Source organism: Pteropus medius, unplaced genomic scaffold, assembly GCF_902729225.1.
Source record: "Pteropus medius unplaced genomic scaffold, Ma_sr-lr_union100, whole genome shotgun sequence".
NCBI classification, from domain to species: domain Eukaryota; kingdom Metazoa; phylum Chordata; class Mammalia; order Chiroptera; family Pteropodidae; genus Pteropus; species Pteropus medius.
Genome location: NW_024352784.1, coordinates 2,670,006 through 2,697,409, shown reverse-complemented (window position 1 = coordinate 2,697,409; position 27,404 = coordinate 2,670,006). Strand labels below are relative to the sequence as shown.

Here is a 27,404-nt window from a genome sequence, read left to right as displayed (position 1 = left end):
CCTCCCCTGAAACTGACCCTTGTGAGAGCAGGGCAGAGAGAAATGGCTTGCTCTGCGGTCCCAAATATCTTGAGTTTAGGATCCTACCTTGAGTTCCTTCAAATCTTTAGTGGAAAACATTCTGGACTGGGAGGTGAGGAGCCTGGTTTCGGTACTATCTCTCTGAGCTGGAGCAAGTTGCTTCCTTCCTCATCTAACGAATGGGCTGGGGAATCCTCTGTCCTTTCCTGCCTTCAGAGTTGTTGTGAGGAACCTCTGGCTGTTAAAGCTTCTGTGTTTGCAAATTACAGTGTGTGACGAGCATGCACAGGGAACCACGTCTATGAGTGATCAAGAAGTCATTCTTTTTAGTCCCTCAGTCCTGCAAGGCCAGAGCAGGGTAGATGGTCTAGTCTCATGAAATAAACCAATCGTGCAATTTGATGTCTCCACACTGCAACACTGTTTAATTGAGTGGCCATCACAGTACCACCCTTACTTATCCTAGGGCGTCCCCACCACATAGCGAGGCTTCCTTTACCCTTCCATAGCCTCAGATTCCCCCACATCCTGGTTGGGGAGATGGCTGCTAGGCATTGGCCAGAAACCATGTTCTTGCTTCTCGAGGTTGCTTCATTCTTCAAATGCAGGTCATCAGTTCCCATGACTCTGAAGTGGCAAACATTGGACTTTCAGGGCTGAGCTCCTGAGAAGTGGAATCCCTGCGGGGCCAAGAGCAGAGTCTTCCAGGAGAGCAGAGAGAAGGCCCCCTTGGAGGGTGAGTCTGGCTGCCACCCTGCGGGAGAGAGAAAAGAAGGTGAGGGGCCAGGAGGGCCAGAAGGAGTCAAAGCAGCCGAGGGAAGGGGCAGGAGGGTGACTCACTTGGTGCAGACACACATCTCTGCCTCTTCTCCCCTGCAACAGACAGCACAGTGAGGCCTCCATGTAGACAGACCCTCACACCCTAAACTCCTCTTTCCACCAGGCTCTGGTACTGGCCATTCCCCTTCTCCATCTATCTTTCTCAAACTTTTTTTTTTTTTTTTTTTTGCAAACTTTTGACTGCCTTTCTTCCTCTTTCCTCCAAGAAATCTTCCCAGGTGGCTTACCCATCCCTGTTCCCATCCTAGCCTCCGTCACTCCTCCACTCTCTCTTTGCCTCAGCACTAGCACAGACATGTGTCCTGTGGACCCTGCGAAGCCCAGGACCTTCTGAGACCTGAAACAGCACTTGTGTCACTTTCCTCTGCTTGCTGACTTCTGAACCAGGTTCTTTTGGTCTATTTGAGTCTACAGCAGATGGAACCTTTCGAGAACATTTACAGAATCATTTGAGAATATTCACAGATCTGGAGAACAATGATAGGACCTTCTAAGAGCTGGCAGGACCTGAGTCACAGAGAACAATGACTACAGCTGACTTCTAGCCCCCATTAACCAAGTGGGTCTCTTGAAGGCCCTGGGGATTGTATAGGGACAACCTGGCTTAATTCACCATCCCCTCCAGTCCTGCTTCCCTCATGCACAGCTCACCACCCAGATAGGCGCAGTTAAAGTGGCTGCAGGTCTGATTATAGCTCAAGAGAGTCACTAGGGTCCGGGCTCCATCCTGAGAGAACCTGGTGACCAAGAAGACTTCATGGGGAGGGATCAGCACCTCACGCTCCTCAGGAAAGACGGACAGGGCCTGGATAGGGGCCCCAAAGCAGGTCCTCAGGGAGAAGAAGGTGGCATTACCAAATCTGTGGGCCACTGTCTCATCGAGGGAGCTGGAGGCAAACTGGCCCAAGCGGACAGAGTCCCCCAGCCTCTTGGGTTCAAAGTGAAGTGTGCCTACACCTCGAAACACCACCTCCCCAGGTCCCTTGCTGCAGCCCTCACTCCCCTGCAGGAGCTGCAGTGCTCGGGTCAGGTAGAAGTGCAAGGCCTTGAAGGGGAAGTGCTTCATGTAGAACTCCCGGGAGCCACCGCCTGTCCGCACTGCCTGGTTCAGCTCCCAGTACAATGTGTTAGATGAGTTGGTGTAGACCATGACGGCGATGCCATGCTGGGATTTGAAGCCAGGGGGTAGAGTGAGCCCTTGCTGCTTTTGTTTCCAGACCTCCTGGGCTGTCTCCCAGGACTCCCGCAGCAGGGCATGGAGGGCCATCTCCTCTTTGAGCAGAAGGGCTGCCTTCTCCTCCATCTCCTCCACGCAGCCCACATAGGCATCATCAAAAGTATCTGGAGCCAGGCCCAGAGGCAGAATGGGAATAGCCTGGGCCTATGGAGGTAAGAAAGAGAGCCACACAGGAAAGGGTATAAGTTCAGAGCACTGGACAGGGGTCCTGGTGGTAGTTCAGTTCAGAAATACAAAACCTCATTTCTATGCCCAAATATCCACTGTATGCAGTTTGGCAAGGGCCCAAGGGCTTAGATAATACAGGCACTAGAATCACATATGTGGGTTCAGATCCTGACTTTACTACCTACTAGCAGTGGGACCTTAGGCAAGTCTCTTAAGCTTCCGGACTTCAGGTTCTTCACCTACAAATTGATACTTCCGACCTCACAGGGCTATTGTGAAGATAGCATATAGATCTTCACTACTGTACAACCTAAAAGAGGTCATCTCGTCATCAGAGAGGTTCCTGCCCTCGGCGGGAAGTGGGGCTAGCTGGCTTCCAAGCACTGTTCTGGCTCTAAGACTCAGTGTGAAGGTGATATACAAATGTACCACCAGTGTCCAATTACCTGACTTCATCCATCCTCACATTCTTTCCTTCCCATGCAGATAGATGCTCAGCCACCATACTAAATCATTGTTAGTTCTGAGACTCCTGAGCCCCCTCCTGCTTTAGAAGTCCTTGTCCCCAAACCTGAGGTGGAGTGGGGAGGAGCCCTGATCTGGGAGGGCTGCAGGAGGGCAGTACACGGTATGCTGTGCCTACCCTGAGCCTGTGGTGGGAGATGGGAAATAGAAATGAGTAAGTTAGAGGCAGTTCCTAGGAAGGATGATAAAAAGGAAGGAGGACCACAAGAGAGAACCAGTAAGTGGAGATGGGGGTTCTGGGAGAGGTAATAGGAACTTGGGGGCTCCCTGAGTTTGCTGAGAAGAGGATTAAGAAGATTGGGGTCCTACAGAACAGTCCCTGGGAGAGATTTTTGAAGAGCCAGTCCCCCCGTCCACCTCCTCAGGGTCTGCCCCCAAACTCTTCTCTTTGTGACAGGGGATGGTTCCCCAGTTACCTGCCAAAGGGTTTGGAAACCGAGGCAGCTGAGGGGGAACAGCAGAGCGGTCAGCATCATCCCTGGGCAAGGAAGGAGGGCAAGGTCCGGATGCCGGTGGTGGAGTCTTCACTTCAATGGGCTGGGGAAAGAGACCCGCCCCACTTTTGAAGTGTGAAGAAGAGGGTCCAGGACCCCGCGCCAAGGCGTGGGCGTGGGCAGGGCCAAAGGCGGGCCTAAGAGGGTAGGCGGGGCCTTGGGTATCACTGCCCCACCCCACTCCCACCGGCATAAGCACAACCCAAGGTCTCTGCTCCCCGGACTCCGCGCCTTGAGCTTGGAAAATTTTTTGCAATGGTCAAGGTGGAGCCATTATTTTAAAAGGGGAGGGGGCAGGGGCCGGGGACCCACCTGGAGGACGCGGAGGCCGAGAGCTAGAAGGGATGCGGCCGGGGGCTACTGTCTGCGAGGGCACAGTGCTGTCCCAGGAGTCCGGCCGTTAAGCAAAGTCCCACGGCTAACTATAGCCCCCGCGGCGGTAACCCGACACCGCTCTTCCTCAACAACAGACTCTGGGGTGGAGGCAGCGGAAGAGGCGAAGAAGGGGCTGAGTGACATGACTCCACTCCCCAAGAGCTACGAGTTCTTTCTCAAGGACACTTTTTGCCTCCAAACAAGCCCAGTGTTGGGGAAAGGAGCTGATGAGACTTGGCCTCTTCCTCTGGGTGGCCCTAACCCGGCCTCGCCAGGTCCCCAGACCACTAGGCCCTAGAGCCCCGTGAGTGTCCCCGCCCGCCCACCAAGAGGTCACCACTTGTGCACTCGCTGATTTGCATGTATTTGCATATGGCCCAGCATCTGAGCGCCACTCCCCTCCCTTCTCTTTACCTCGCTCCTCTGTCAGTAGGGTTGGACCAGAGGCAAGAGCTCTCAGTTTCAGATCCTCAGTGTCCAGCCCCGCCCCCTCCCAGACCTTCTCTCCCAGGACCTCTCAGACTCAGGTGACCCCATGTTTGCAAACACTGGTTTTTCTCCTTGCCTCCTGCGGGACTTTCTATAAATAACCTGGCTCTGAGTTTTGGATCCCCAATCAGAGGTAATAGGAGAAGGGGCCAGCCTGAGCAATCAGTAAGCAGCTCCGGGAAGAGCTTTCTGCCGCCTAAGCTTTTGTGGGGTGGGAGGGATACTCCTCCACAGTGACTACAGGAGTTGAGGGCCTTGAATGTCAGGAGTTAAGAGATTCTGCCTGCTTCCTGCTGGGGCTCAGGTGGGCATGGAGGTTAGTTAGACTTACCCCAGGCCTCCATCCTGGTCTGGTCTTTAATTTAGCCCCATCCCTGTTTCCCTATCCCTTCTAGCTGCCAGGCAAATAAAGAATTTCCTTCACCTAGAACCCCGTTTTCTCTAAAAAGCCTTCCTGTAGGCCACAAAGGAAGACAAACTGTGCGCCTGGGCTTGCGGGATGGTAGGAGGTAGAAAGAGTGGCATCCCAAAAGACCAGAGTGCTCGTCAGGCAAATAGCTTCAAGACAAGTTCTTCTGCCTCCTTCCAAAGAAACTGGCCACCCCAAGGTCCTTAGATTAGAAAATCAGGAACCACTCTACTGTTCACCATTATTGTGAAAAGCAGCATCTTGCCTACACATTCTGCCTGGAGGGACCAGAGTGTTTGCCGTTGTTGGAATAGAAGATTCACTCTGGGACAGTGAGGTCTGCTGGGATAGTCCTTGGGACAAGATCTAGTGGGATCGTGCTTTGTCCTCTGGTTTTGAGGAATTGCCTCTCCCATCCCAAGACCTGGAACCCCAAGAAATGCCCCAAGAGATGGAGTCAAATCCAGTTATTGAACAAGGGTCCTGAGTGAGGCAGAAAGTCCTGTAAGATCATACAGCAAAGCAGTGCTGGGGGGGTGGGGACCCAGACCCAGCCTCCTTAATCTGGGACTCTCTCCTTAGGTAAGTCTCTGTGCTCACATGAGAGGAACACATACATACAAGGAGATATTCTCTGAGGCCAGGGGTGCTGAGCGCAAGACCAAGTCCAGGGGGGAGGCAGTTCTTCCAGCCTGAATCCTCCAAGCCTCAGCCCACCTTCTCTCTGGCTTCAGGGATTCTCTTTTGCATGGGAAGAGCACTGGCCCAGGGCAGACTGGGCAGGGGCTAGTGTTCCTGAGCCTTGAAGAGACATCCAGAAATAGATGGGGGAGTGTCACATTTCTGAGCAACTGTGTGGGGGAGGTACAGTATAAAGGAGAAATCCTACCCTCCCCCTCGCCCAGTGGCCATCACAGGAGACCATCACCAGCTTCCCCGCCTTGGAGAGGCCTAGGTAAGGGGCACACCATCTTCCTCCTGGGCATTGGGCAAGGAAAGTTTTCTTTAGAGAAAATTTGGGATATTAACAGTGGAGTCATAGGCGTCATTAGGAAAAGTTTCAGGGACTATTTTATCTTTGTTTTATCTGTTTCTCACATTTCTGGAGTTCTATTGAATTCTAAAGTCAGCCTGTTTGTGTGGTCAGGTAAGGGCTCCCTTCCCGGATCATAGCCGGCACCTTCTCACTGTATCTTCACATGATGGAAGGGGCTAGGGAGCTCTCTTTTATTAGACCACTCATCTCATTCAAGAAGGCTCCGCCCTAAAGAACTAATCCTAAAGAACTAATCACGTCCCAAAGGCCGTACCTTCTAATACCATCACACTGGGCATTAAGATTAGAACATATGAATTTTGGGGAAGACACAAACATTCAGACCATAGCACCTTTGATAGAGAGGTCTGGAAAATTTGGGAATTGCTGGAATTTGGAGTCACATCCCCAAGGGCCTGGGAAAGGGAAACTAATGAGAAGTGTCCCAAGCAGGATGAAAACAGAAAGACAGCTTGGATATGAAAAGGAATCGCCAGGTGCCTCCATTTCCTCTACTTGCATACCTTCCTCATCACTCTGGCCCCTACCTCATTTCCCCTCAACACTAGTCACCGAAGTAGTTCATCTGTCTGCTTGCAATGGTCTACATTGTTAGCTGCACACAGAAAACATCTCAGACCCTCAGCAAACATTCTGGGAGGCCTCACCTGGGCCTGGCCTTGGACTGAGCGCTGTGGACACAAAATGGGTCATACCTCGTCCCTGCCTTCAAGGAACTCAAAGGCCAGTAGGGGAGACAGACACATAAGGGAAGCATAGTACGATTAGGACAGTGACAGAGGAAGCACAGGGCAATATAAGAACCCAGAGGAGTCAGAATATTACCTAGAGGAGGTGACCCCTGAGCTAAGCCTGGAAGAGTGGGTAGCAGGAGGAGGGCTACCCAGCAGATGGCAATGTGTGCAGAGCCACAGGGAGGGAAATAGCAGAGCCTCATCTGGAACTTTGTACTGTAGAAGTCAGGCAGGAGTGGCGGGGCATGAGGCTGAAGAGATCATGGAGAGCCAGGTAACAGAGGGCCTCAAACACCACCATGAACTTGGATTCTGTCCTAAGGGACTCCGATTGGCCCTGCTCAGGTCATGTGTCCATCCATGAGCCAAGCACAATGGCCAGAGCATTAAAACCAGTTCTGGGTTATGTGTTCCCCCTATGGAGGTGCAAAGAGTGAGGAAAGCCCCACTTGAACCCTTGGACAGGATTCTCCACAATAAAGAGAGAATGTATTATAGAAGCTCAGGCTTCTTGGGCAGATTCCAAGACAAGAGTTCAAGTAGTTTTTTGCTGCCACATACTCTGCCCATTAGCATTCCATCCTAGTATTGGGGAGCGGTGTCTTATGCTTTATATCCTACTGTGATGCCATTTTCAATTTTATATGCTCTGTACCTACTCTGGTCAGCTCCGCATTTAAACCCCACTCTTGGTACAAGTTTGTTTTCATTAGGCTCTCTTGGTTCTTTCTGTAACACTGCTACTTGAAATTACTCCAGCTCCATCTCCATCTTGAAAGAGCTAAAAGAAGCACGCATGTGGGTTTTGTTGTGGTTGCTGCTGTTCACAATTTTATCCTCCAATGCCTGACACATTATAGATGCTCAAGAATTTTTTGTTGATTAAATGAGTAAGCAGGTTTTGAGGGAAAGAAGGTAAAGAATTCAATTTGGGATGTGTCGAATCTCATAAAAACTGCTGCTAACCGTACTGCTTACCCCAGAGAAGTTCATGCCTCAATTTAAATTATACAATGGCAATTTTAAAGTCTTAGATTTGGAGACTCATTAAATTATAGACACAGAGAATCCAGCATCTCAGATTCAATGAATTATCAAAATTTAGGTCCCCTCAAGAGCAGGAGGGGATTATGGAGCAGAGATGCTTAACCTGAGACTGGGGCAGAGGCAAAAACCACCTGAAGTGTGTGTAATATTTGTGTGAGGGTGCAGATATCCATTTTCTGAGGAGAGGTTTCAGCTTTCATTAGATTCCCAAAGATAAAGAACCACTGACTTTATTACCATTTGTGTAAAAGAAGGAAAACAGAAATAGCTGTGAATTTGCTAGTATATGCACAGCATACCTCTATAAGGATACTCAAAAAAATGGAAACACCGGTTGCCTCTGAGGGAGATGAGGTTGTGGTTGGAGAATTAGTGAGAGAAGGATGTTTCACTGTATGCCTTTTGGACTACTGAAATTTTGAACAATGAAAATGTATTACCTTTTAGAAAATTAAGTTAAAATTTAAAAATATTAAAAGTTAAAGTTATGATTGATCCTATTAGTGAGAAGAGATGTAAATTAAAAGTAGATACCATTTATGTCCACCTTACATGAAAATTAAAAAAGAGATGAATAATATCCAGTGTTGGCAAAGATGTGGAGAAAAGAACACTCCCATCCATTGTTGGTAGGAGGGCAAACTGGTAACTTTTGGATGGCAATTTGGCAGTGCCTATCAAAATAAAAAATATTCACATCCTTTGAATATCTTCTTACTTCTTGATAGCTTTCTTACAAAAAATATGCGTACAAGTAGATAAGTATTTATATATAGATGGATGTTTACTGCAATATTACATGTAATATAAAAAATTAGAAAAAACTTATGTTTGTTAATAAGGAAATGACTAAATTATGATTTAACTATACTATGAAATACCATGCTGCTATTATAATGAACAAGGTAGATATTTATATATAACATAGAAGGAAGTCGATGATATATTTTTTACTGGAAAAAAAGGTTATAGAATATGTAGGTATAAGCATATTCCCTTTTTCTTTTTGAATAAAATGACAAAAAAGAAAAACAAACTGTATACAGAAAACTATGTATGTATATTTAAATATATTAAGTGTATGTATAAAACTATGTATGTGTATCTAAATATTATATTATTCGTATGTGCATAGAAAAAGGTCCTGAAGGGTACCATTATCATATCCCTCCCTACTGGCAGGCATGGGTAAGAGTGAGAAGGAGAATTCAGAGGGAGAGAAAGAAGAAAGGGAACTTGGATTTTGTTTCACTCGTACATTTTTTTTCCCCACGAGTGTACATTACTTTTTTTTTTTAATTAAAATAAACAGAAAAGGAAAAGCAGCATCGACTTAGAAACTGCCTGTTCCACTCCCCACCCAAAGCTGGTGCACCTTGGCACTACTTCGGGTCCCCAGTGTGCCCACCCACAGGGTGCAGGAGGCTGTGGTTCTCTCTCGCTTCCCTCGGGGAAGCAGATATCCTCTGTCTTCTCCCCATCCCGGAGTCCCTCTTCTTTCATCTCCTGGGGGTCTACATCTGTCCGTGCCCTGGAAGCAGTTGAGGGCTCAGGGGAAGAGGGCTCAGCTCACAGCAGGACTAGAGGGAGAAAGGAAGACCTCTGGATCCCCGAACCCTACTTTAAGCCTATCCCTGGGTCCGCCCTGTTCCAGCCTCACGTCCCCCATGAGGTGAAGCCGAGACCTCTCTTTATGACAGTCAAGCTCCTTCGTGGTTGGACCATCTTTCCAACATCCCCACACAGCAAACTCTGCCACACGAGACAAAATATTTCTATCTCCAATACCTTTGTTTTCCTCATTCCTGTTGCCCCAAACTCCCTTCCCGCCCCAAACTCCAACCTTTTCTCTCCCAGTAGCCAATGATTGCAGCTTTATTCTCCTATTCGTCTTGCAAGACATCGTTCACATGTCACCCCATCCAGAAAGTCTCTGATGTTGCTTCCAGCATGAAGCGTTCTCTCTCTCTCTTCTGAGCCGCTATTTCTATGTCATGACTCTGCCAAGCACTGGGAGTGGCACAGACTACATGACAATGAATGTTTATTAAAGTGTATAGATTAACATTCCCATTTTCCAGATGAGGTAACTGAGACCCAGAGAGAGATAGTAACTTACCCAGGGTCACCTCCAACACGCAGACTCCTGACGTGATGTCTCTGCTGCTTGTGTCCGTGGTCCTCATGGAAGCGCTTCAGGTATGGTCATCCTCTGCTGTCCCCAGGCCAGCAGGGAGCTGAGCTGTCAACCTCTTCTGAACTCTGGAAGAAGGAGCAGAGGGAGGAGAGAATGCCTGATGCTTCCCTTGGGGCTCACTCAGCCTGAGGGGAGAGCCCCAAACTCTAGTCTCTGGGAGTTGGCAGTTAGTAGTTCCCCAGCTCCCTTCCCCTCCAGGTGTGTTTGGGACCCTTATCATGTCTTTCTCAGCTCAGTGGAGGGGAAAGCTGGATAGGCTCCCATTCTCCTAGGGTCCATCCTCTCAGTCCTTGCTGCCCCCTCTCCCTTAGGCCCAGAGCCACCCCATCACACGACGAGAACTCTTCTCTCAAGAAAGGCCCCTGGACATGGCCCCAACCTCCTTTGATGACCAGTACACTGGCTGTGCAGCAGCCATGACAGCTGCTCTCCCAGATCTAAACCAAACGGAGTTCCAGGCCAACAAAGTGTATGCTGATGGCTGGGTGCTGGCAAGCAGCCAATGGAAGGAGCGCCAAACCTGGTGGCAAGAGTGGGGCCTAAGCCCCACCCAGCTGCCCCCACCGCCCCCTGGCTTCCGAGATGAACACGGGGTGGCCCTCCTGGCCTACACAGCCAACAGCCCCCTGCACAAGGAGTTCAACGCAGCCGTGCGCGAGGCGGGCCGCACCCGGGCCCACTACCTTCACCACTTCTCCTTCAAGACGCTCCACTTCCTGCTGACCGAGGCCCTGCAGCTGCTGAGCAAGGCCCGGCGATCTCCCCAGTGCCACCAGGTGTTCCGAGGGGTGCATGGCCTGCGCTTCCGGCCAGCAGGGCCTGGTGCCACTGTCCGGCTAGGGGGCTTTGCCTCCGCGTCCCTGCGGAATGTTGCAGCCCAGCAGTTTGGTGAGGAAACTTTCTTCGGCATCTGGACCTGTCTCGGGGCCCCTATCAAGGGCTACTCCTTCTTCCCTGGGGAGGAGGAGGTGCTGATTCCCCCCTTTGAGACCTTCCAGGTGATCAACTCCAGCAGACCCTCCTGGGGCCCCGCCCGCATCTACCTCCGGGCCCTGGGCAAGCAAAGCACATACAACTGCGAGTACATCAAAGGTGAGCAGGGCACATGCAGGTCAGCACCTGTGCAAAAGGTGGACTTGCCACCTGGTTTTCGGGAAATACCTACAGAAACTTTAAAAACAAACCAACAGTGAAGGGCATGCAGTCCTTTCTCCCCACCTTCCACATAAGGGGAGACAGAACTTTCCAAGGTTGAATGCTTCTTGTCCCTGGTGGTGTCTGAGCCACAGATGGCTACTTGCCTGCTGGGAGGCTGACAAGGGTTTCCTAACCAAAGCAGGGGCTTTGGCCATTTGAGGGCCAAACAGACCTGGTCAGGCTTTTCTCTTGGCTGGAAGCTGGAAGGAAATTAATTTCCAGCCACAGTACTGACATCCAGACCACTCTTGCCGGAAATGAGAAGAGCCCCAACTTCAGTTTCTGAGAGAAGTGTGTTTATTTTACTGACCAGAAATCCTGTACTGGCATGTGGGGGTGGGGGGTGGCGAGCGTGGGGCTGGGGAGACAGCATTTCGATGCTGTGTCCCTAAGTTCCAGTTCAGGCTGTAGCTGGTCTCAGATACTCTTCCTGTCCATTCCCCCAGGCCTGGCCAGAGGAGGAATCATGAGGGTGGGCCCAGTTTTCCAGTCTCCGATGGGGCTGTGGGCTGCTGGTCCTGGCTGAGTGAAGCCCAGGGGCTGGCGAGGCCTGGTTCTCATAGTCAGAGGCAGGCTGTTGGCTGAAACTCTGGACCACATCTAACATAGGAGAAGGTCCAGTGTGGCTTCAGGTCTCACCCTGGACAGCATCACGAGCGTGCACGAGTTGACAGGTGAGGAAGACATGAAAGTAACATATACTAGCTCCTTCTTGGATGGGACAGGCATGGAGAAGGAGAGTGGGTATGGCAGGGAGGCGAAGTTACAGGCCAAGGGAGCAGGAGGAGTACCCAGAATGGGCCCTGGCTTTGAGGGCTATCTTCCTTCTGACCCCACAGCTTACGGATCAAGTCAAACCTAAGGGAGGTCACACCATAAGGAAGCAGAACTGGGGGAAAACATACCAGTTTTCCCAGAGCAAGTCATGGATGGCCCACAGGGCCTCTTTCAATCCTGAGAGCTTTGATTCTTTACTGTTTCTTCTCTATAGACAAGCAGTGCAAGTCTGGGCCTTGCCGTCTGGATAACTCAGGTAAGGGCTGCAGGTATCTGTGACAAGGGCTCTGTCCTGGGATGAGCAGTCTGCCTTGGGGTTGGACTCCTCATCTGGATGTTCATGTCATAAGGAAAACACTCTCTCTTTTTAATAAAAAAAAAAAAAAAAAAAAGAAAAAAGGAAACCCTCTAAAGCAGACAGATACCAGTAGGGTTGTTAATCTCTCCCAGAGTATGTATTTATATGTATGGGGCCATAGTCGGGTAAGCTGACACATTGGCCCCCAGTCTCACTGGGATGGCTGATCAGGCCCCAGAGAGATCCAGGCTGCACAGAGGTGACGGAGGGGAGGGCCGCTCCCACAGAGTCTTCCCCAGGCCTTCTCCTCCTTCAGCTGCAGAACCCTCTGTCTCTGTTACTGCTCCCTCGGATCACCTTCCAAGGAGGAGTCCTAGTCCAGGCTCTGTCTTAACTCTCTGACCAATTGTTACCTCTCTGGGCCTCAGTTTCCCTATCTGTATAAGCTAATTGGACTAGATGATCCCCAGGTCACTTACAGCCATGACTTCTCTTCCCTTGAATACCTGCTGTGCCTGGGCCTACATGGACCACTACTTCTCTAGATGGGAACAGCCTTTCCCAGGCTAACCTACTGAACAGGCCACTCCCACAGAAGTAACCACTGCTGCCCCTCTCCTGTGGGTGCACCCTCCCTCCCTCTGGGATCTGAGAACAGTGGGCAGGAAGGAGCCCCAGCCTCCACTGTGTTCTCACCATTCTCCATGACAGCACCACTCAGAGTTCCAGGAACACCACACCATGAATCTTCACCACGGCTCAGTGGTGTAGGTACTGTCATCATTCTTGTTCTACAGGTAAGGGAACTAAGGCACAGAGAGATGAAGCAACCAGCCCTACACTACACAACAGCTAGTAAGGTGTGGGGTCCAAACACCCTGGCCCTAGAGCCAAACTCTAAACTACCATACCAGGCTGGTCCTGACCTCCCCAGACACCATCTCATCTTATCCTTATTTATCCAATAATCTATTGGAAGGAGGCACAACAGGGAGTATTATCCTGATTATATGATATGGTAAAGTGAGACCCAGAGACAGAACTGACGTGCCCTAGTAACAGAGTAAAGTGAGCTAGTGGCAAATCTAGGGCCAGAAGTCAGGTCTCCAGCCCTTAACTTGCTTGAGTTTTGATAATAAAATTTTGAGCACTGGGAAAGTTTAAGATCTCCCTGCGCCTCCCCCCACCCATCCCCCTGGCCCACCAGCACCTCTCCTACCAGTGTTTGGGCAAAGGAGCAAAGATCAGCATCGCTAGATCCCATTCAGATCTCTACCCATGCTTTGCCCCGCCCTGCAATGCCTCATTTGTATCCACGGGAGGCAGGGAGAGAGACCTAATAACCTTTGGAAGGAGTACTGGGGCTCTCCTGGTCTTTTAATCTCTGTCTGCCTAACTCCCTAAACTCTTGCTCTTTATCTCTGTGTCCCATCAATGGTGTGCATCAGTCTTTCCAGCTCCCTCTGCTTGTTTCTCCTTGTTTCGCTTCTTCGTGTATCCCATTTCACCCCCAAATCTCCCTCTCTGCCTCTGTTTCCCTGCAGCCACAGGTCAGGGGTCCCTTTCTGCACTCTGGTCCCTTTCACTGCTGCTCTGGTTCCTTGTTGGCGGAGCCTTTCCAGAGAGTCCAGACCTCCTCTGATCCACCAGACCCTGAACAGCCCTGCCTGCTGCCTCTGCCCTACACAAGGATGTCAGCCACATGTCTGCTTTAAGTGTGGCCAAGATCTATGGAAACTTCATCTGCAGGAAACTCTGGGACCTTCTCTGGCAGCTGCCAGGCCTGCTGGTGGAGAAATAGGAGAATTTTGGGACTGAACCCTACTCAGGACTCTGGAAGTGAGATGTCGAAGAAAGGTGGGCAGACTCCAGGAGAGGCAACAACTCTCTGGGAGGTATAAGATTAAACTAGTTTGGGGGTGGGGTCATTGAGGAGAAAAGCACTTGGCCATAGTACTTGCTGGTGTTACTCAAATGCCTCACATGTGCACCTGGAAAGCTCCTATTCACTCTTCCAGGAAGCCTTCTCTGACCTCCCACACCTTGCTAGGTTAGGGCCCTGCTGTGCTCCCACAGGTCCCGGGGGCTTCTCTACACCACATGTCCATGTCTGTCGCCCATGCCGGACGGTGAGCTTCCTAAGGGCAAGAACTTGGTCTGATGCACAGAGGAGGTACCAGGAAATGTGTGAAAGTCAAAAAAGAACAAATGCCTTGCAAACAGCTGGTCCCCACATTGCTCCTACCTTGGACACTTTAAGCTCTCTGAATATCAGTGTGTGGGAATGGGGTGGACTGCAGTTAACCCCAGAGGGGAGAGAGCAGGAGAGATGGCAGAGAGCTTTAAGCTTTATGTCCTCTGCCAGAGTCTTGGTCGAATTCCAGGCATTTTCTTGTCATCAAAGATGTAATTTCTGTTCTGACCCATGAGTCCTAAGGTTTCCGTTTCTAGAGAGACAAACCTGGATCCCCGTCTCCCATTACCATGGGCCCCAAGGGTAAGAGAGGACATCAAGGAGGTACCAGGCACACACTTAATGATGAATTGAGGCTTCGGGGCCAAATCCCTGTGTGGTCTCCAGCTCTGAAAATTAAACCATGAATCTAAATTTCCAGTTCCCTTCTCTGAGCACCTGGGCAGGAACAGGCAAGACCAAGTCCCTATGATAGGAGGCATTAAGAAAGAACGAGAAGGCAGAAAATATGTCAGTTCTGTTTCTTATATAAGGAAAACAACTCTCTTTTAATCAAAAAAGTAAACCCTCTAAAGCAGACACCTGTGGGGGTTGCTAACCTCTCCCAGAGGACGTATTTACATGTATGGGGAGGGGGGACACCGGGTGGTCGAGTGAGCTGACACACTTGACTTAAGTGAAAGCTCTTAACACTCAGCACTGAAGTGCAATTTTGTCCCTCCGGGACTGCACTTAGAGTTCCTTCTCTACAGGAATTAGGGAAGTGGCAAGCTCTGGATTTCCCTTAGATGTTAGGGCAGGGGTCCCCAACCTCCAGGCCGCTGACCAGTACTGGTCTGTGGCCTCTTAGGAACCAGGCCACACAACAGGAGGTGAGTAGTAAGCGAGCAAAGCTTCATCTGTATTTGCAGCCGCTCCCCAGCCTAGCATCACCGCTTCAGCTCCGACTCAGATCATCAGGCATTAGATTCTTATGGGAGCACTGGTCCCTGGTGCCAAAAAGGTTGGGGACTTCTGTGTTAGGGTATATAGCCAACAAATGCTCCTCGTGGTTTGTGAAGTCAGCAGTACTGATCCTGAGAGGGAATGTCCCAGGCTCTTAGGCACAGTGGGAAGAGACTGAGTGGTCTGAGGGCCAAGAAAACCACCTGTCCTTTGCATCTCTGTCTGGAGGTGCTGTGGCTTCAGCAGACTCCTGGGACTCACAGGGCCTGTACCAGCACCAGGAGGCTCATGACCAGGGCCATGGAGAAAAAAATGCCAAGGAAGAAGCGGTCCATCACACGGGCCAGGCGCTTCCAGTCCTCATGGCGGCGCTGGGCAGCTCGGTGGCTGCGGAAGGTGCTGGCAATAGTGGCTACATGACGCAATAGAGCTTCCTGATGGCACAGACACCGCGGCTCATGGCAAGGGCCTGCTGGCAGGCCTGCCCCTCCCTTAGGAGGCTGGGGACTGGGAGGTGACTTGGGTGGTCTAGACCGCCCACAGGGCTCCCCTCGTTCCCGTACACACAGGCCCCGTGCCAGGTGTCCAAGGAGGAAAGCCCGAGCCCAGGCTGGCACTGGGCGGGCCGTGGGACCACAGTAATGCAGGTTCATGACAAGGATAGTGAGTGCTGTGGAGAAGGTGACCATGGTCATGGTGGCCATGTAGTATTTCCCTGCAAGAGAAAGAATGAGGTGGGACCCACAACAAGAACTCAGGGGGCCTGAGCTTCCCAGCAGCCTCAGCATAAACAGGAATGAGCTCACCCACCATGAGACTCTCAGGATCCTCCACACCCAATGGATGAAAGTGGAAGGTCTCCCCTGCCCGCATTCCCACAAGTGGGTTCTCAGAAGCTATTTACTCCCTAATTGTTCCCTTCACTGCATTTACCCACAACCCATAAAAGTCACCCTCTCAAATAGTATGGCCATGACATGGGGCAACTGACTGGTCCTTTCAGTACAACTGGGATAACAACAGAACTTACCTTGCAGATCTGTGGGGATGCTTACCTTAGTTAATAAAGATCAAGGGCTTAGGAAAGTGCCTGGCACGCGGTGAGCACTCACTGTGTTTTGCCTGTTATTACAATCCTGAGGACATCGACCTTCCTCCCTCAAGTCCTTGAGAAAAGACCTACTCGCTTCTCAGCCCCCTCCGGTGAGGAGAGGGTGTCCTCCCTAGAAGGGGCCTACTCCTTTCTTCTCAATTTTAGAGTGAGGTATGCTCCCAGGACGCCCCCAACACACACACCCCGAAGGTGGGGGGCACTCTGCTGATCCAAGCCCCGCCCCTGCAAAGATGGGGACCCGCATGCATCAGCGAAAGTGGGGCAGTCTCAGGGAGGGGACAGGCTCTCCCCCAATCTTCCTGCGTCCCCACAGGCACTCCCACCCTGGAGCGTTCCTCGGCCACTCACGCCCACTCACCGATGAGTGGCACACTCTCCGCTGGTGGCATGCTCTCAGCCAGGAGCAGCTGGAAGACCGTGAGCGCCAGCAGCACGGTGACGCCGAGGGATACCTTCTCTCCCGAGTCGGCAGGCAGGTGGAAGGCAAGCGGCGCGAGCAGCGAGATGAGCACGCAGGGCAGCAGCAGGTTGCACACGTAGGCAGCAGCGCGGCGGCGCAGCAGCAGTGTGAAAGTCACGTCTGGGTAGGGCTCCGAGCAGCAGCCGTAGGTGAGCACGCGCCGCCGCGCTGGCATGCCCAACACGCGCCACTCCACGTTCTCCACGAAGTCGGCCAGGCTGGCCCCGTTGCCCCGCGGCTGCACGTCCAGCTGGTGCCCGCCGTGCGTCCACGAGCCGAAAGTCAGGCCGCAGCGCTGTGCGTCGAACGGGAAGGCCGACACATCCACGTGGCACGAACTGCGCGTGATGGCCGGAGCGTCCCAGCGCACAGAGCCGTCGTGCCGCAGAACCACGTTGGTGATGGCCGAGGCCGGAGGCTGCGCGTCAGCCCTGCGGGAGGCGGGTGGGGACCCCTTGAAGTGGCTACTGCCTGCAGAGCAGCTCTGGAACCACCGCAGAGCCAGACGCATGGAGAAGCTCTGTGACTACAAGTAACCCCATGGCCAGATTGCCTCCTCATGGAGGGTAGACTGTGCCCTGCGGAGTGCCCTCTGTGCTTTTGGAGGCCAAAAGGGGAAGCACCTGAAGGGCCTGGAAAGGATACAGATCTAGCCTAGGGCTGCTTAAAAAATTCCTCTGCAAAAGTTGGCACCTGGCCGCACAGTGACTTCTCTTGGGTATCATCTACAAAGCTTGTAAAGGAGCCCCCCGGAAAACACACAGAGCCGTGGGATGTCTGGGAAACCCGGAACTGGCTTAGGCTGCATAAAGGGACGCTCCAGAAGGCTAGGCCCAGAAGGAAGTCCCTATGCGGGCCCTTGGAGAGCCCTGAGAGTCAGAGCCCACCCGGAAGGGCCGAGTGTGCCATGAAGAGGCACTTGTGCCCCAGAACCCTCTCTGTGGGAGATACAGAACTGGCCCTGGACTGAACAGTGGGTTCCTAGGAGACATTCAGCATGGGTTGTCTTGGGACAGTCTAAAGTAGGGGTACCATGGAGGACCTGTGAAGGAGCTGGCCCCGCATCAGGCCCTTGCCATGAGCCACAATTTCTGTGCCATCAGAAAGCCCTACTGCACCATGTAGCCACTACTGCTAATACTTTTCTGCCAGATCAGAAGGGTCCTGGGGGAAGGCTGGGGTAGCATAGCACCCTAGTCAGGTGGGGGATGAGAAATAAGTGCATTCTCAGAGCCAAGGGCAACTCTAGGGACAGTTAAGGGTGGGGGGAGGGGCGAGCAGGCAGTACTTGTTATAGAGTACGATGTCTGGCCGCCACACGAGACTGCTGGGGATGCGGATGGCATCCAGGCCACCATAGTCATCAGGGTCCCACCGTAGGTAAGCATCTGCCCACTCCTGTCGGATCCACAGGTACAGGGTCAGCACTTGGTTGCGTTCATCCTAGTTGGGAGCAGGGAGTAGGCACAGATATGGACACATGTACCTGCATATCTTTCCCTGAGCGTGCACACTCACCTACAGAGTTCTGGGCAGCACACACAAACCCAACTTGCCCATACAGCCAGTTCCCACCCACGGCTTGTTGTGACTTTGGCTGTTTCTTCTCTGGGCTTCAGCATCCTCAGCAGTTACATAGGTGATAATCCCTGCTGGGCGGGGATTCAAGTGTGCAAAGTGTTGGGCACACCATGGACACCCAACAGTTAGTATTCAATAATAAGTAGCTGTTATTTTTAATATTAATGTTTACAGAAAAGAATTATTTGGAGAATAATCCCAGTCTCTCACCCCCAAATTCCTTGACACTGTTCCCAGCACACTCCACAGTTATACAACAATCATAACGCACCATGTCGATGATCTGGGACAAGGTCACCTCCAGGGTTACATTCAGAGCCTGGTCTGTGTCCGCCACAGGTCTCAGGGCACTTGTGTAGTTGGCAAAAAGGTCACGAAACAGCTTGTAGGCCAGCCTGCCCTCAGCTCCCAAGCACTCTGGGGAATCAGTAAGTAGGGCTGTCCATCTCACGCCCTAGTCCAGGAACCTCTGCTCACACCCCCCACCCCTTAAAGTAGGGGCTGTCACCTGCTCCACTATCTCACAGCCATCTGAATGGTTCTCTTGCTGTCTACCCTCTGTTCCTCTAGCTGCAAGTCTAGTTTCTCCTTGGCCTGCCTCCAGAGATGAATGAGGTAAAGGTGGTAGAGTGACTTGGTATTATCTTCAGAAACAAGGCTGACGGGTTTCTTCCTTTCCCTTCCCCTTCCCTTCCCAAGGACCTGGATTCTGCCTGCCCTGCCACAAATGCTAGAGGGACCCAAATAGGCCACAAGAGTCCCAACTCTCACCCAGGCACTTGAACCCTATTGCTCCCCCACCCATCTCTTAGCCCTACCTCCACTTCTCCAGCTGCGCTCAGTTGATTTCTTCAAAGCTTCTGACACTATGAGCCAGTCCCTTCTTTTGAAAACCTACTCTTCCCTAGGCTTTTGTGATGAATCACACTGTCCTCAGTCTCTCGCTTAAGTGTTACTCCCCAGAATCCATTTTTCTTCTGAGCTCCACTCCTCAATGTCCTATAGGCACCTTAAACTCTGTAGTTGCAAAACAGGAATTCATTTCTTCTCCCCATTCTCTGAAACCTGCTCCTTGTTTGGTGCTCCCCATCTCAGTAAACGGCAGCCCTCAGTCAGCTGGAAATCTGGGAAATCTGGGAATTATCGCTCCTTTCTCCTTCCCTCCCCTGCCACTCCTCCTCTCCTCTTGCCCCCTGCCACTGCAAACCAGTGCCCAAATCCTGTCATTCATAACACTGAACATCTCGAATGTTTAATCGCCTCTCCAGCTCACGCCTCTTCCTCCTTCACAGGGATTATGGCAGTAGGAGCCTTCTCATGGCTCCCCTTGCCTAAGGCTCAGCCTCTAAACACTTCTGAGAGATCAAGCTTTTAAATATGCAAATTTGACCAAGCCAGTAATTGCTTAAAACCATTCAATAGCTCCTCATTGCCCACTGGATAAAGCCCCAACTCAGTCTGGCATTCAAGTCCCCTCTGGTCTGGCCCTCTGGCTTTTCCAACCCTATTTCTGGGAGCTGCCCTCTCACCGCTTCTACCCTAGCCAGGCAAATCTGCTTTCACTCTCTTCTCCACCACCCTCGCCAGGCCCCCACTTAACTCGTTCCCAGCACAGGTACTGAAGAGAGAAATGAAGAGCATGTGGAGAGAGATTGGGGGAGGATGGGAATAGCAGCAATACCCAGAGAGGCTGGCTTATTAAGCGTCATACCTGGAAGGTGTGGGAGCAGGAGCAGAAGGCCGGAGACAGAGAAGCCAAGGCTGAGGCGGTGCTTGCCTGGCCCCATGGCCTTGCTACCGCAAGAGGCAGGGCAGAACTCTGGATGCGAGCCTCCCGGCCCAACCTAGGGCAGCATCAGGCCCTGCTGTCAAGGATGGTGTGGACAATATCTGGAAGTTAGCAGTAAGACAGATCTCTGCTGGGTTTAGCTACGCTCTAGGGAGCCCTGTGACCTTTCTCGTGATCTGACTCTCTTTTTTTGTACCTGGCCTCGGATTTTAGTACTCGGTCCTTTGCATCTGCTGTTTCTCCTTCTCTGCTGGTCCTTGCCTCTCTGGCCTCTGCCTCTGTCCTTTTCTCTGCTACTGCCACCGCATTTACTCCTCACTCGGCCTCTCTGTTTCCTTCTGTTTTTCCCTCTGTAACTCTTTCTTGGTCTCTCTTGGCTTCCCTGTCTCGATCTTCCTCTTTCTGCTCTCCAGTTCTCCTCCTGTCTCAGCCCCTCTGAGTTCCTGGCTCCATCCCCCATACCTGAGCTCTGGATGAGTATGGCTGATTTTCAGCAGGACAAGGGCAGGGACTCCATCAGACCTGAGCCCTCTGAAGCACAGGACAGCAGGTCCCTCTCACTGGCTCTTTTCATTAGCTTAATTACAACGTCTGGACACCTGTGCCCATGGGAACAGAGCAACTGAAACTGACATCTCAAGTCACTGGGACCTGAATTATTTAACTTCTGTAAAGCAGCACCTAGGCTTCGCTCAGGCCAAGCCTGAGGGGTTAAAGGGTAAAGAGATGCCAGTGTGAGAATCTGCAGGATATTGGGGCTTAAGGGTGAGAGGGGCCAGGGCCGTCATATGGATGATAACTGTCCTCCCAGCTCTGTCACCACTGCTGAATTCTGGACCCTCCCTTTACACTGTCAACTCTACCTCCAGGTGCTTGTTGCCAAGTGAGCTCTCTGCTACTGGTAGGAGTGATGCTGAGCCTCACGCTGTTTCAAGTGACCCCACAAAGCAGGAGATGCAGCCCACATCCTCACCTCCAAGTCCCCACAGCCATCCCAATAGGAGCATCGGTGTTTTTCCCATGCCTAAACACCATGAGCCATACTGATGAGCAGGGAAAACACAGGTTTTCTGGTCACTTTCAGCTGTCTTAGGAGCAGTCTGACGCATGTAAGATGCTGAAACTCTGGGTTTCAGCTTTCTCAAACAGGATAATAGGATTAACAGTCCTCATTTCAAAAGCTGTAAGGATTAACTGAGACCACTCAATAATATAAGGCAAGCACCTAGCACTTTGCACCTAGCAATTTGCACTATGGGTCCAGTGAGTTGGTCAGGATATTTTCAGAAACACACACTTAAGATTCACAAGCCCCAGCCCCCGGCAACCACCATTCTATTTTCTTTATGATTTTGACTGCATACCTCATACAGTATTTGTCTTTTTGTGACTGGCTTATTTCACTTCATGTAATGTCCTTAAGGTTCATCCATGTTATGGCATATGTCAGAATTTCCTTCCTTTTTAAGGCTGAATAATATTCTATTGTATTTATTTACCATGTTTTGATTATCCACTCATCCCTTGATGGTCACTTAGGTTGCTTCCACATATTAGCTAGTGCAAATATGCTGTGAACATGGGTGCACAAATACCTCTTTGAGACTCTGCTTTCAGTTCTTTTGAGTGTATACCCTGAAGTGGAATTACTGGATCATATGGTAATGCTATTTTTAACTTTTTGAAGAATCTCCATACCATTTTCCACAGCAGGTATACCTTTTTACATTCCCGCCAGCAATGCACAGGGGTTCCAATTTCTCCACATCCTCACCAACATTTATTTTAATTTAATTTTTTTTTGATAGCAGCCATTCTAAAGGGTGGAGGGTGGTATCTCATTGTAGTTTTGATTTCCATTTCCCTAATGATTAGTGATGTTGAACATCTTTTCATGTGCTTATTGACCATTTGTATATCTTCTTTGGAGAAATGTCTATTCAAATCCTTTGTCCAGTTATTGAATTGTTTCTTTTTTTGTTGTTGAATTCTAGGACTTTTTATATTCTAGATACCAATCCCTTATCAGATACATAATTTACAAGTATTTTCTCCATTCTCTGAGTTGCCTTATACTCAGCTATGTCTTTTGATGAACAAAATTTTTAAAATTTCATGTAGTCCAATTTGTCTACTTTTTCTTTTGTTGCCTGCACTTGGCATATCCAAGAAATCATTGCCAAATTCAATGCTGTGAAGCTTTTGTCCTACATTTTCTTCTAAAATTTTAGATTTAGGTCTTACGTTTAAGTCTTTGACCTATTTTGACTTAATTTTTGTATATGGTGTTAGGTAAGGGTCCCACTTCATTTCCATGCATGTGGATATCCAGTTTACCCACCACCATTTGTTGAAAAGACTGTCCTTTCTTCCATTAAACAGTTTTGGCACCCTTATGAAAAATCACTTGACCATATATGCAAGGATTTTATTCCTGGGCTCTCTATTCTATTTCTATTCCTAGTCTGTGTCGTCTGTATGCCAGTACCGCAGTTTTGATTTATATAGCTTTGTAGTAAATTTTGAAATCGGGAAGTGTGAATCCTCCAACTTTGCTCTTCTTTTCCAAATTGTTTTGGCTGTTTGGGGTTCTTTGAGATTCTATGAATTTTAGGATGGATTTTCTATTTCTGAAAAAAAAAAATGCCATTGGTGTTTTATTAAGGATTGCATTAAATCTGTGGATTGTTTTGGATTGTATAGACATCTTAATGTGTTCCAATTCATGAACATGAGATGTCTTTTCATTTGTGTCTTCTTTATTTTGTAGTTTTCAGTGTACATGTCTTTGGCTCTTTGCTTGTTTATTCCTAGATATTTTATTCTTTTTGATGCTATTGTAAGTGGAATTGCTTTCCTAATTTCCTTTCCATTGTTAGTGTATAGAAATGCAACTGATTTTTGTATATTGATTTTGTATCCTGATACTTTACTGAATACATCTATTAGTTCTAGCTGTGTGTGTGTGTGTGTGTGTGTGTGTGTGTGTGTGTGTATGTATAATCTTTAGTTTTCTACATACAAAATCATATTATCTGCAAACACAGATAATTTTATTTCTTCCTTTTGGAGGTCTTTTATTTGTCTTCCTGCCCTAATTGCCCTGGCTAGAACTTCGAGTACTATGTCGAATGGAAATGGTGAAAGCAGACATCCTTGCCTTGTCACGCACAGTCTTTTCTTCAGCGGCCTCCTCTAATCCAGCTGTTTTTAGTTTCACCTCTGGGTGGTAGTCATCATCTTTCTCATTGGAAGGTACAGCTGATGTGACATTTTCTTCTATTATTTTCCTTTCTACTTCTTGCTCCAATTCTTCAATTTCCTGCAGGTGCTTTTCCAATAATTCAGCCTGCCTGTTTTGCTTCTTTTACAGTTTTTTCTTTTTGTTTTTATAATTTTTTCCTATAGATTTTTGCTGTCAAGGCATACTTACTGCTTTCTGCCTCCATTCTTCTCACATATGCATCATCCACACAAACCAAGATGTTTTCTGGATTTATGTCAGTATGAATGATCTTGCACTTACTGTGTAGATAATTTAACCTCTAGAGGGTCTGTTGAATGATACTCTTCACACAATGAACTGGAAGGCTTTGATAATTGGACTTGATGATCCACCTGAGAAGATGGTGGCCAAGCACTTCAAAGACCATGCAGACATATATTACATTCATGCCTGAAATCTTGAAGTCATCCATTAGCTGTACTACCACGTCTTTACTTGGGTCACTGGGATCACTTTCTCTAACATATTTAAACAATTTTATTTCATCTAAGGCTGTCTCTGTATAATGTTGGGCACTTTTTAGAACGTTCATTGCAACAAATCTTTTCTCCTGCATATCCCAGCACAGCCAAACAGTAGAGAAGTGTTCCCTAATAACAAATATGATACCAACCTTGAAGAGGTCTCCAATTTTCACTGGATGGTAGCCACCTTTGCAGTAGTCCATGGGGTCCTCCTCATCATCATCTGAACCCAGGATCTCCTCGTCCAGCTCTGGGGGTGTAGGGTCTGGCAGAGGTGGCAGCGGAGGAACTAAGGGGGCTTCCTGTTGAGGCTCCAGCCTTTCCGAAGAGGACAGCTTGTCAGAGCTGACATCAGCAGCTCAATCTTCTGCTTTATATCAGCTCTCAACAATGGGCTGCAGCTTAACATTTCTGTGCCTCAGCTCATTTTTCAGATGTTTCTCTTTTTGGCCCCTGCTTTCAGGCCTTAATGGCCACTACTTTTGGGGAGCTCATTCTGAGGAGGAAAGAGGGCGGCAGCAGGGAGTAGGTTGGAAGGGGGGGGTCGTGACGATGATGGTGGCGGTGGCAGTGACTAGTGGAGGCGATGCGGAGTTGGGGGGAGCAACCCAAGGTGCAGCCTCCACTCTGCCAGCCCAGAGAAGGCCCCTCCTCTTCAAATTTTTGGAAAAGTTTGAGGACTGGTATTCTTAAAATGTTTGGTAGAATTCACCAGTGAGCCATTAGGTCCTGGGCTTTTGTCAGTTTTTTTTTTTTTTTTTTTTTACTGATTCAATCTCCTTACTAGTTATAGGTCTATTCACTTTCTATTTCTTTGTTATTTAATTATGGTAGGTTTTATGTTCTAAGAATTTGTCCATTTCATCAAAGTTATCTAATTTGTTGGTGTACAGCAGTTCATAGTATTGCTTTAAAATCCTTTTTATTTTTGCAGAATCTGTACATTCCCCACTTTAATTTCTGATTTTAGGAATTTGAGGTTTTAGTGTGTCTAACTAAAGGTTTGCCAATTCTGATCTTTTCAAAAGAACCAACTTTTGTTTTCATTTTCTCGATTGCTTTTCTATTTTCTTATTTCATATATCTCTGTTCTAATCTTTATTATTGCCTGTCTTTTGTTAGCTTTGGGTTTAGTTTGTTCTTCCTTTTCTAGTTCCTGAAGTTATAAAGTTAGATTGATTTGAGCTCATTCTTGTTTTTTAATGTAAGCATTATAGGTATAAATTTCTCCCCTAATACCAACTTTCACTATGTTCCATACATTTTGGTGTGTTTTCATTTTCATTAATGTTTATGTATTTTCTAATTTCCCTTGTGGTTTTGTCTTTGATCCTTGGTTATGTTGCTTAATTTCTACAAATGTGTGAATTTTTCAGTTTTACTTCTGTTGTAGATTTCTAACTTCATCCTGTTGTGGTCAGAGATACTTTACATGATACCTACCTTTTAAAATGAGATTTCATTTGTGGCCTAACATATGGGTAACCTGGAGAAATGTCCCATGTGCACTTGGAAATAATGTGTATGGTATTGTTCAGTAGAGTACTCTATGTCTGTTATATATAATTTATTGGGTTAAGTTCTCTATTTCCTTCTGTCTGGTTGTTGTATGCATTATTGAGAGTGGTGTGTTTCCAATTATTATTGTAGAGGTCTATTTCTCCCTTCAATTCTGTCCATTTTTGCTTCGTATATTTTGCTAATGTCATTAGGTATGTAAATGTTTATAATTGTTATATATTCTTGTTATGCCATTTTGCATTCCCACAACCAAAATAAAACAAAACAAAAAACTAAATAGTACTCATTAGCCTCATTTCATCCCTCTCAAAAACAGCTCTGTGAAGCAGCAACATCAGTGATCATTATTCCCTTTACACAATGAAAACTGATAAATTAGAAAGATAAAGTATGGTCTAAGGTTTAAAAACAAAACCCCCAGAGCAGAAGAGCAAGGAAGCTTTGAATGCTAAGTATATATGCCATGGACAATCTGAGACCCCCTCCTCAATCCCTCATCAAGAATCAGAGCACATAAATATATGTATAGCCAATAGGATTAATCAATAATCATCCCTAAAGTTACCCTTATAAATCTAGTTTTTTATCTAGTCTGTATCCCAGTTTAACTAAACCGTGTTCTCTTTAACTGAAGACCCATCTCCTTTTAGATTGCAAATCAAACAAGGCCACCATAAAGTTTCTTGGGGGAAAGAAGGCTCAAAAAAATAAAGAGAAAGCCAATACCATGAATACTATAAACATCTCATTTTATTTATTTTTTTAAGAAAGTAGCTTCAGAAAAAGAGGAAAATAATCTAGATCATTTATTTATATATATATATATTTTTAATAAAAACCTTTACATAATTTTCATGCATAAAGGCCCAGGAGTGGCCATGTTGTCTGTCTGTGACAGTCCTAACACTAGTTGTCTCAGGCTGTTTACCTGGGGCTCCCCATAGCTGGCAGCAGTCTAACAAAGGCCCTCTGCCTGACCCAGAAGCCAGGCTCCTTGCCTGCCTCAATGATGGTTTTATCTTCTGGAATTGTAGATGGAGGGTGGGGGATGATTAGGGCTAGAACAGAGGAGGGGACAGGGAGGGCTACCCAATCTGCTATGTTTTATCGAAACTCTTCAGGCAAATCCACACAGGAGGCCCAGTAAGATGACTAAAAACCAGGGACCAAACAATTCTAGGAGCTTCCCAGAGACATGAGATCTGTGACCAAGGGTTCCTGCACATGGTAGTAGGGAAGCTTTGGTGTTCACGAAACCTTCAAGGCAAGAACAAACAAGTCTTGAAGACCCACCTTTCCACGGCAGGCATTCATTTCTACCCTAAATGAGTCAGAAAGACCCTGTTCTGCTTCCTCAGTCCAACCCTTTTTTGACTCTAAAACTCAGTGTTAAGCCATCAATCTACTTTAAAAAACAGATTCTCCTTCCTTCTGTGGACAGTTCATCTGTTAAGGAAGGACAGTCATAGGTCAACACATTTGTCCCATCATCTGTCTCATTCCTAAAGAGTCCTAGCATAAAAGGGCTGGGGTAGGAGTAGAGTAGCAGGTTGGCATGGAGGGTCACAGATCCAGAATGGATGAAGGCGGAAAAGGATTCTCTGGTTCTTTAGGGGGATTATGCCAAAGATGCTTTATTGACTAATTTTAAAAAGAAAAAAATGGATTGGTCTTAAGGATGGTAAAAAGAGACTTGCCACCTTTTTTCTATTCCAAAAGCCCTTACACTATGTTCTGTATTAAGGAAAGCCCTGAATAACTGAAGGATGCTGCATGGGGCAGCAGGAAGAGAGGGTGGATTCCACAGACAACCCAGAGAATGGCAAACACTGCCAATCAACTCAATGCAGGGGACCTGTGTGTGGTGAGTGTGAATGAGCATGTGAGTGTGATGGGAGGAGCCTGGGGCTCACTGGCTCCCAACAGTCAGTTCTCGAAGGTAGGACTGTGTGAGGCTGCGCAGTTCCTCCAAGGCATAGTCCTCAGGCATGGGAAGCCGGCCAATGTGAGGAGCCAACAGGCGCAAAGGGACTCGCTGAGGGTCTGGCGTTGAGTCAGAAGTTGCATCAGGGGCATGCTGAAGGCTCAGTACCACCCGCAGCAGGTTGGCTACACGTTTGGCCATGTCTGGAGAAAAAAATGGAATGAGAACCAAGAATGAAAGGTGGGGAATTGTGGGCCAGTG

The 27,404-nt window shown here is 48.6% G+C and overlaps 4 protein-coding genes and 1 pseudogene across 11 annotated transcripts in view; 1 reads left to right on the top strand and 4 right to left on the bottom strand.

The window, feature by feature from the left end:
- Nucleotides 1-425: 425 nt before the first annotated feature.
- Nucleotides 426-3,937, bottom strand: ART5 (ADP-ribosyltransferase 5). Its single transcript, XM_039847816.1, has 5 exons — nucleotides 3,598-3,937; nucleotides 3,208-3,328; nucleotides 1,513-2,242; nucleotides 862-894; nucleotides 426-775 (listed from the first exon to the last, which is right to left on the bottom strand). The coding sequence occupies exons 2-5, from the start codon at nucleotides 3,265-3,267 to the stop codon at nucleotides 672-674; spliced, it is 927 nt and encodes a 308-aa protein (XP_039703750.1). The 5' UTR covers nucleotides 3,268-3,328; nucleotides 3,598-3,937; the 3' UTR covers nucleotides 426-671.
- Nucleotides 3,938-9,477: 5,540 nt separating this feature from the next.
- ART1 (ADP-ribosyltransferase 1) lies at nucleotides 9,478-13,859 on the top strand. The gene is made up of 4 exons (XM_039847815.1): nucleotides 9,478-9,595; nucleotides 9,905-10,685; nucleotides 11,782-11,823; nucleotides 13,410-13,859. Exons 1-4 carry the CDS (start codon nucleotides 9,551-9,553, stop codon nucleotides 13,505-13,507), a joined length of 966 nt encoding a protein of 321 aa, XP_039703749.1. The 5' UTR covers nucleotides 9,478-9,550; the 3' UTR covers nucleotides 13,508-13,859.
- A 1,218-nt stretch (nucleotides 13,860-15,077) lies between these two features.
- On the bottom strand, nucleotides 15,078-18,837 carry CHRNA10 (cholinergic receptor nicotinic alpha 10 subunit). Of its 2 annotated transcripts, none has more exons than XM_039847814.1 (4): nucleotides 18,370-18,837; nucleotides 17,867-18,021; nucleotides 16,477-17,009; nucleotides 15,078-15,719 (listed from the first exon to the last, which is right to left on the bottom strand). In XM_039847814.1, the coding sequence occupies exons 3-4, from the start codon at nucleotides 16,751-16,753 to the stop codon at nucleotides 15,262-15,264; spliced, it is 735 nt and encodes a 244-aa protein (XP_039703748.1). In that variant the 5' UTR covers nucleotides 16,754-17,009; nucleotides 17,867-18,021; nucleotides 18,370-18,837; the 3' UTR covers nucleotides 15,078-15,261. The 2 variants fall into 2 exon arrangements, with proteins under 2 accessions (XP_039703748.1, XP_039703747.1); XM_039847813.1 differs by having other exon boundaries at nucleotides 18,431-18,837.
- Nucleotides 18,838-22,942: 4,105 nt separating this feature from the next.
- LOC120590517 (SRSF protein kinase 2-like) lies at nucleotides 22,943-26,533 on the bottom strand (annotated as a pseudogene).
- NUP98 (nucleoporin 98 and 96 precursor) overlaps nucleotides 25,954-27,404 on the bottom strand; it is an 81,804-nt gene continuing 80,353 nt past the window's right edge. For all 7 annotated transcript variants that reach the window (XM_039847914.1, XM_039847913.1, XM_039847917.1 and 4 more), the window contains one exon: nucleotides 25,954-27,346. In XM_039847914.1, the coding sequence (XP_039703848.1) occupies nucleotides 27,129-27,346 (218 nt within the window). In that variant the 3' untranslated portion in view covers nucleotides 25,954-27,128. The remainder of the gene's footprint in view (nucleotides 27,347-27,404) is intronic.

Excerpts from the sequence above, each read along its gene's own strand:
- ART1 (XM_039847815.1), top strand. The coding sequence starts at position 9,551 with ATGTCTCTGCTGCTTGTGTCCGTGGTCCTCATGGAAGCGCTTCAG. Across the intron at positions 9,596-9,904 it reads TCCTCATGGAAGCGCTTCAG|GCCCAGAGCCACCCCATCAC; the intron begins GTATGGTCATCC and ends CCTCTCCCTTAG. Across the intron at positions 11,824-13,409 it reads TTGCCGTCTGGATAACTCAG|CCACAGGTCAGGGGTCCCTT; the intron begins GTAAGGGCTGCA and ends GTTTCCCTGCAG.
- CHRNA10 (XM_039847813.1), bottom strand. Across the intron at positions 17,010-17,866 it reads GACATCGTACTCTATAACAA|GGCTGACGCGCAGCCTCCGG; the intron begins GTACTGCCTGCT and ends CGCCTCCCGCAG. Across the intron at positions 15,720-16,476 it reads GGAGAGTGTGCCACTCATCG|GGAAATACTACATGGCCACC; the intron begins GTGAGTGGGCGT and ends TTTCTCTTGCAG.
- ART5 (XM_039847816.1), bottom strand. The coding sequence starts at position 3,267 with ATGATGCTGACCGCTCTGCTGTTCCCCCTCAGCTGCCTCGGTTTCCAA. Across the intron at positions 2,243-3,207 it reads GTTTCCAAACCCTTTGGCAG|GCCCAGGCTATTCCCATTCT; the intron begins GTAACTGGGGAA and ends TTACCTCCATAG. Across the intron at positions 776-861 it reads GAGATGTGTGTCTGCACCAA|GGTGGCAGCCAGACTCACCC; the intron begins GTGAGTCACCCT and ends TCTCTCCCGCAG.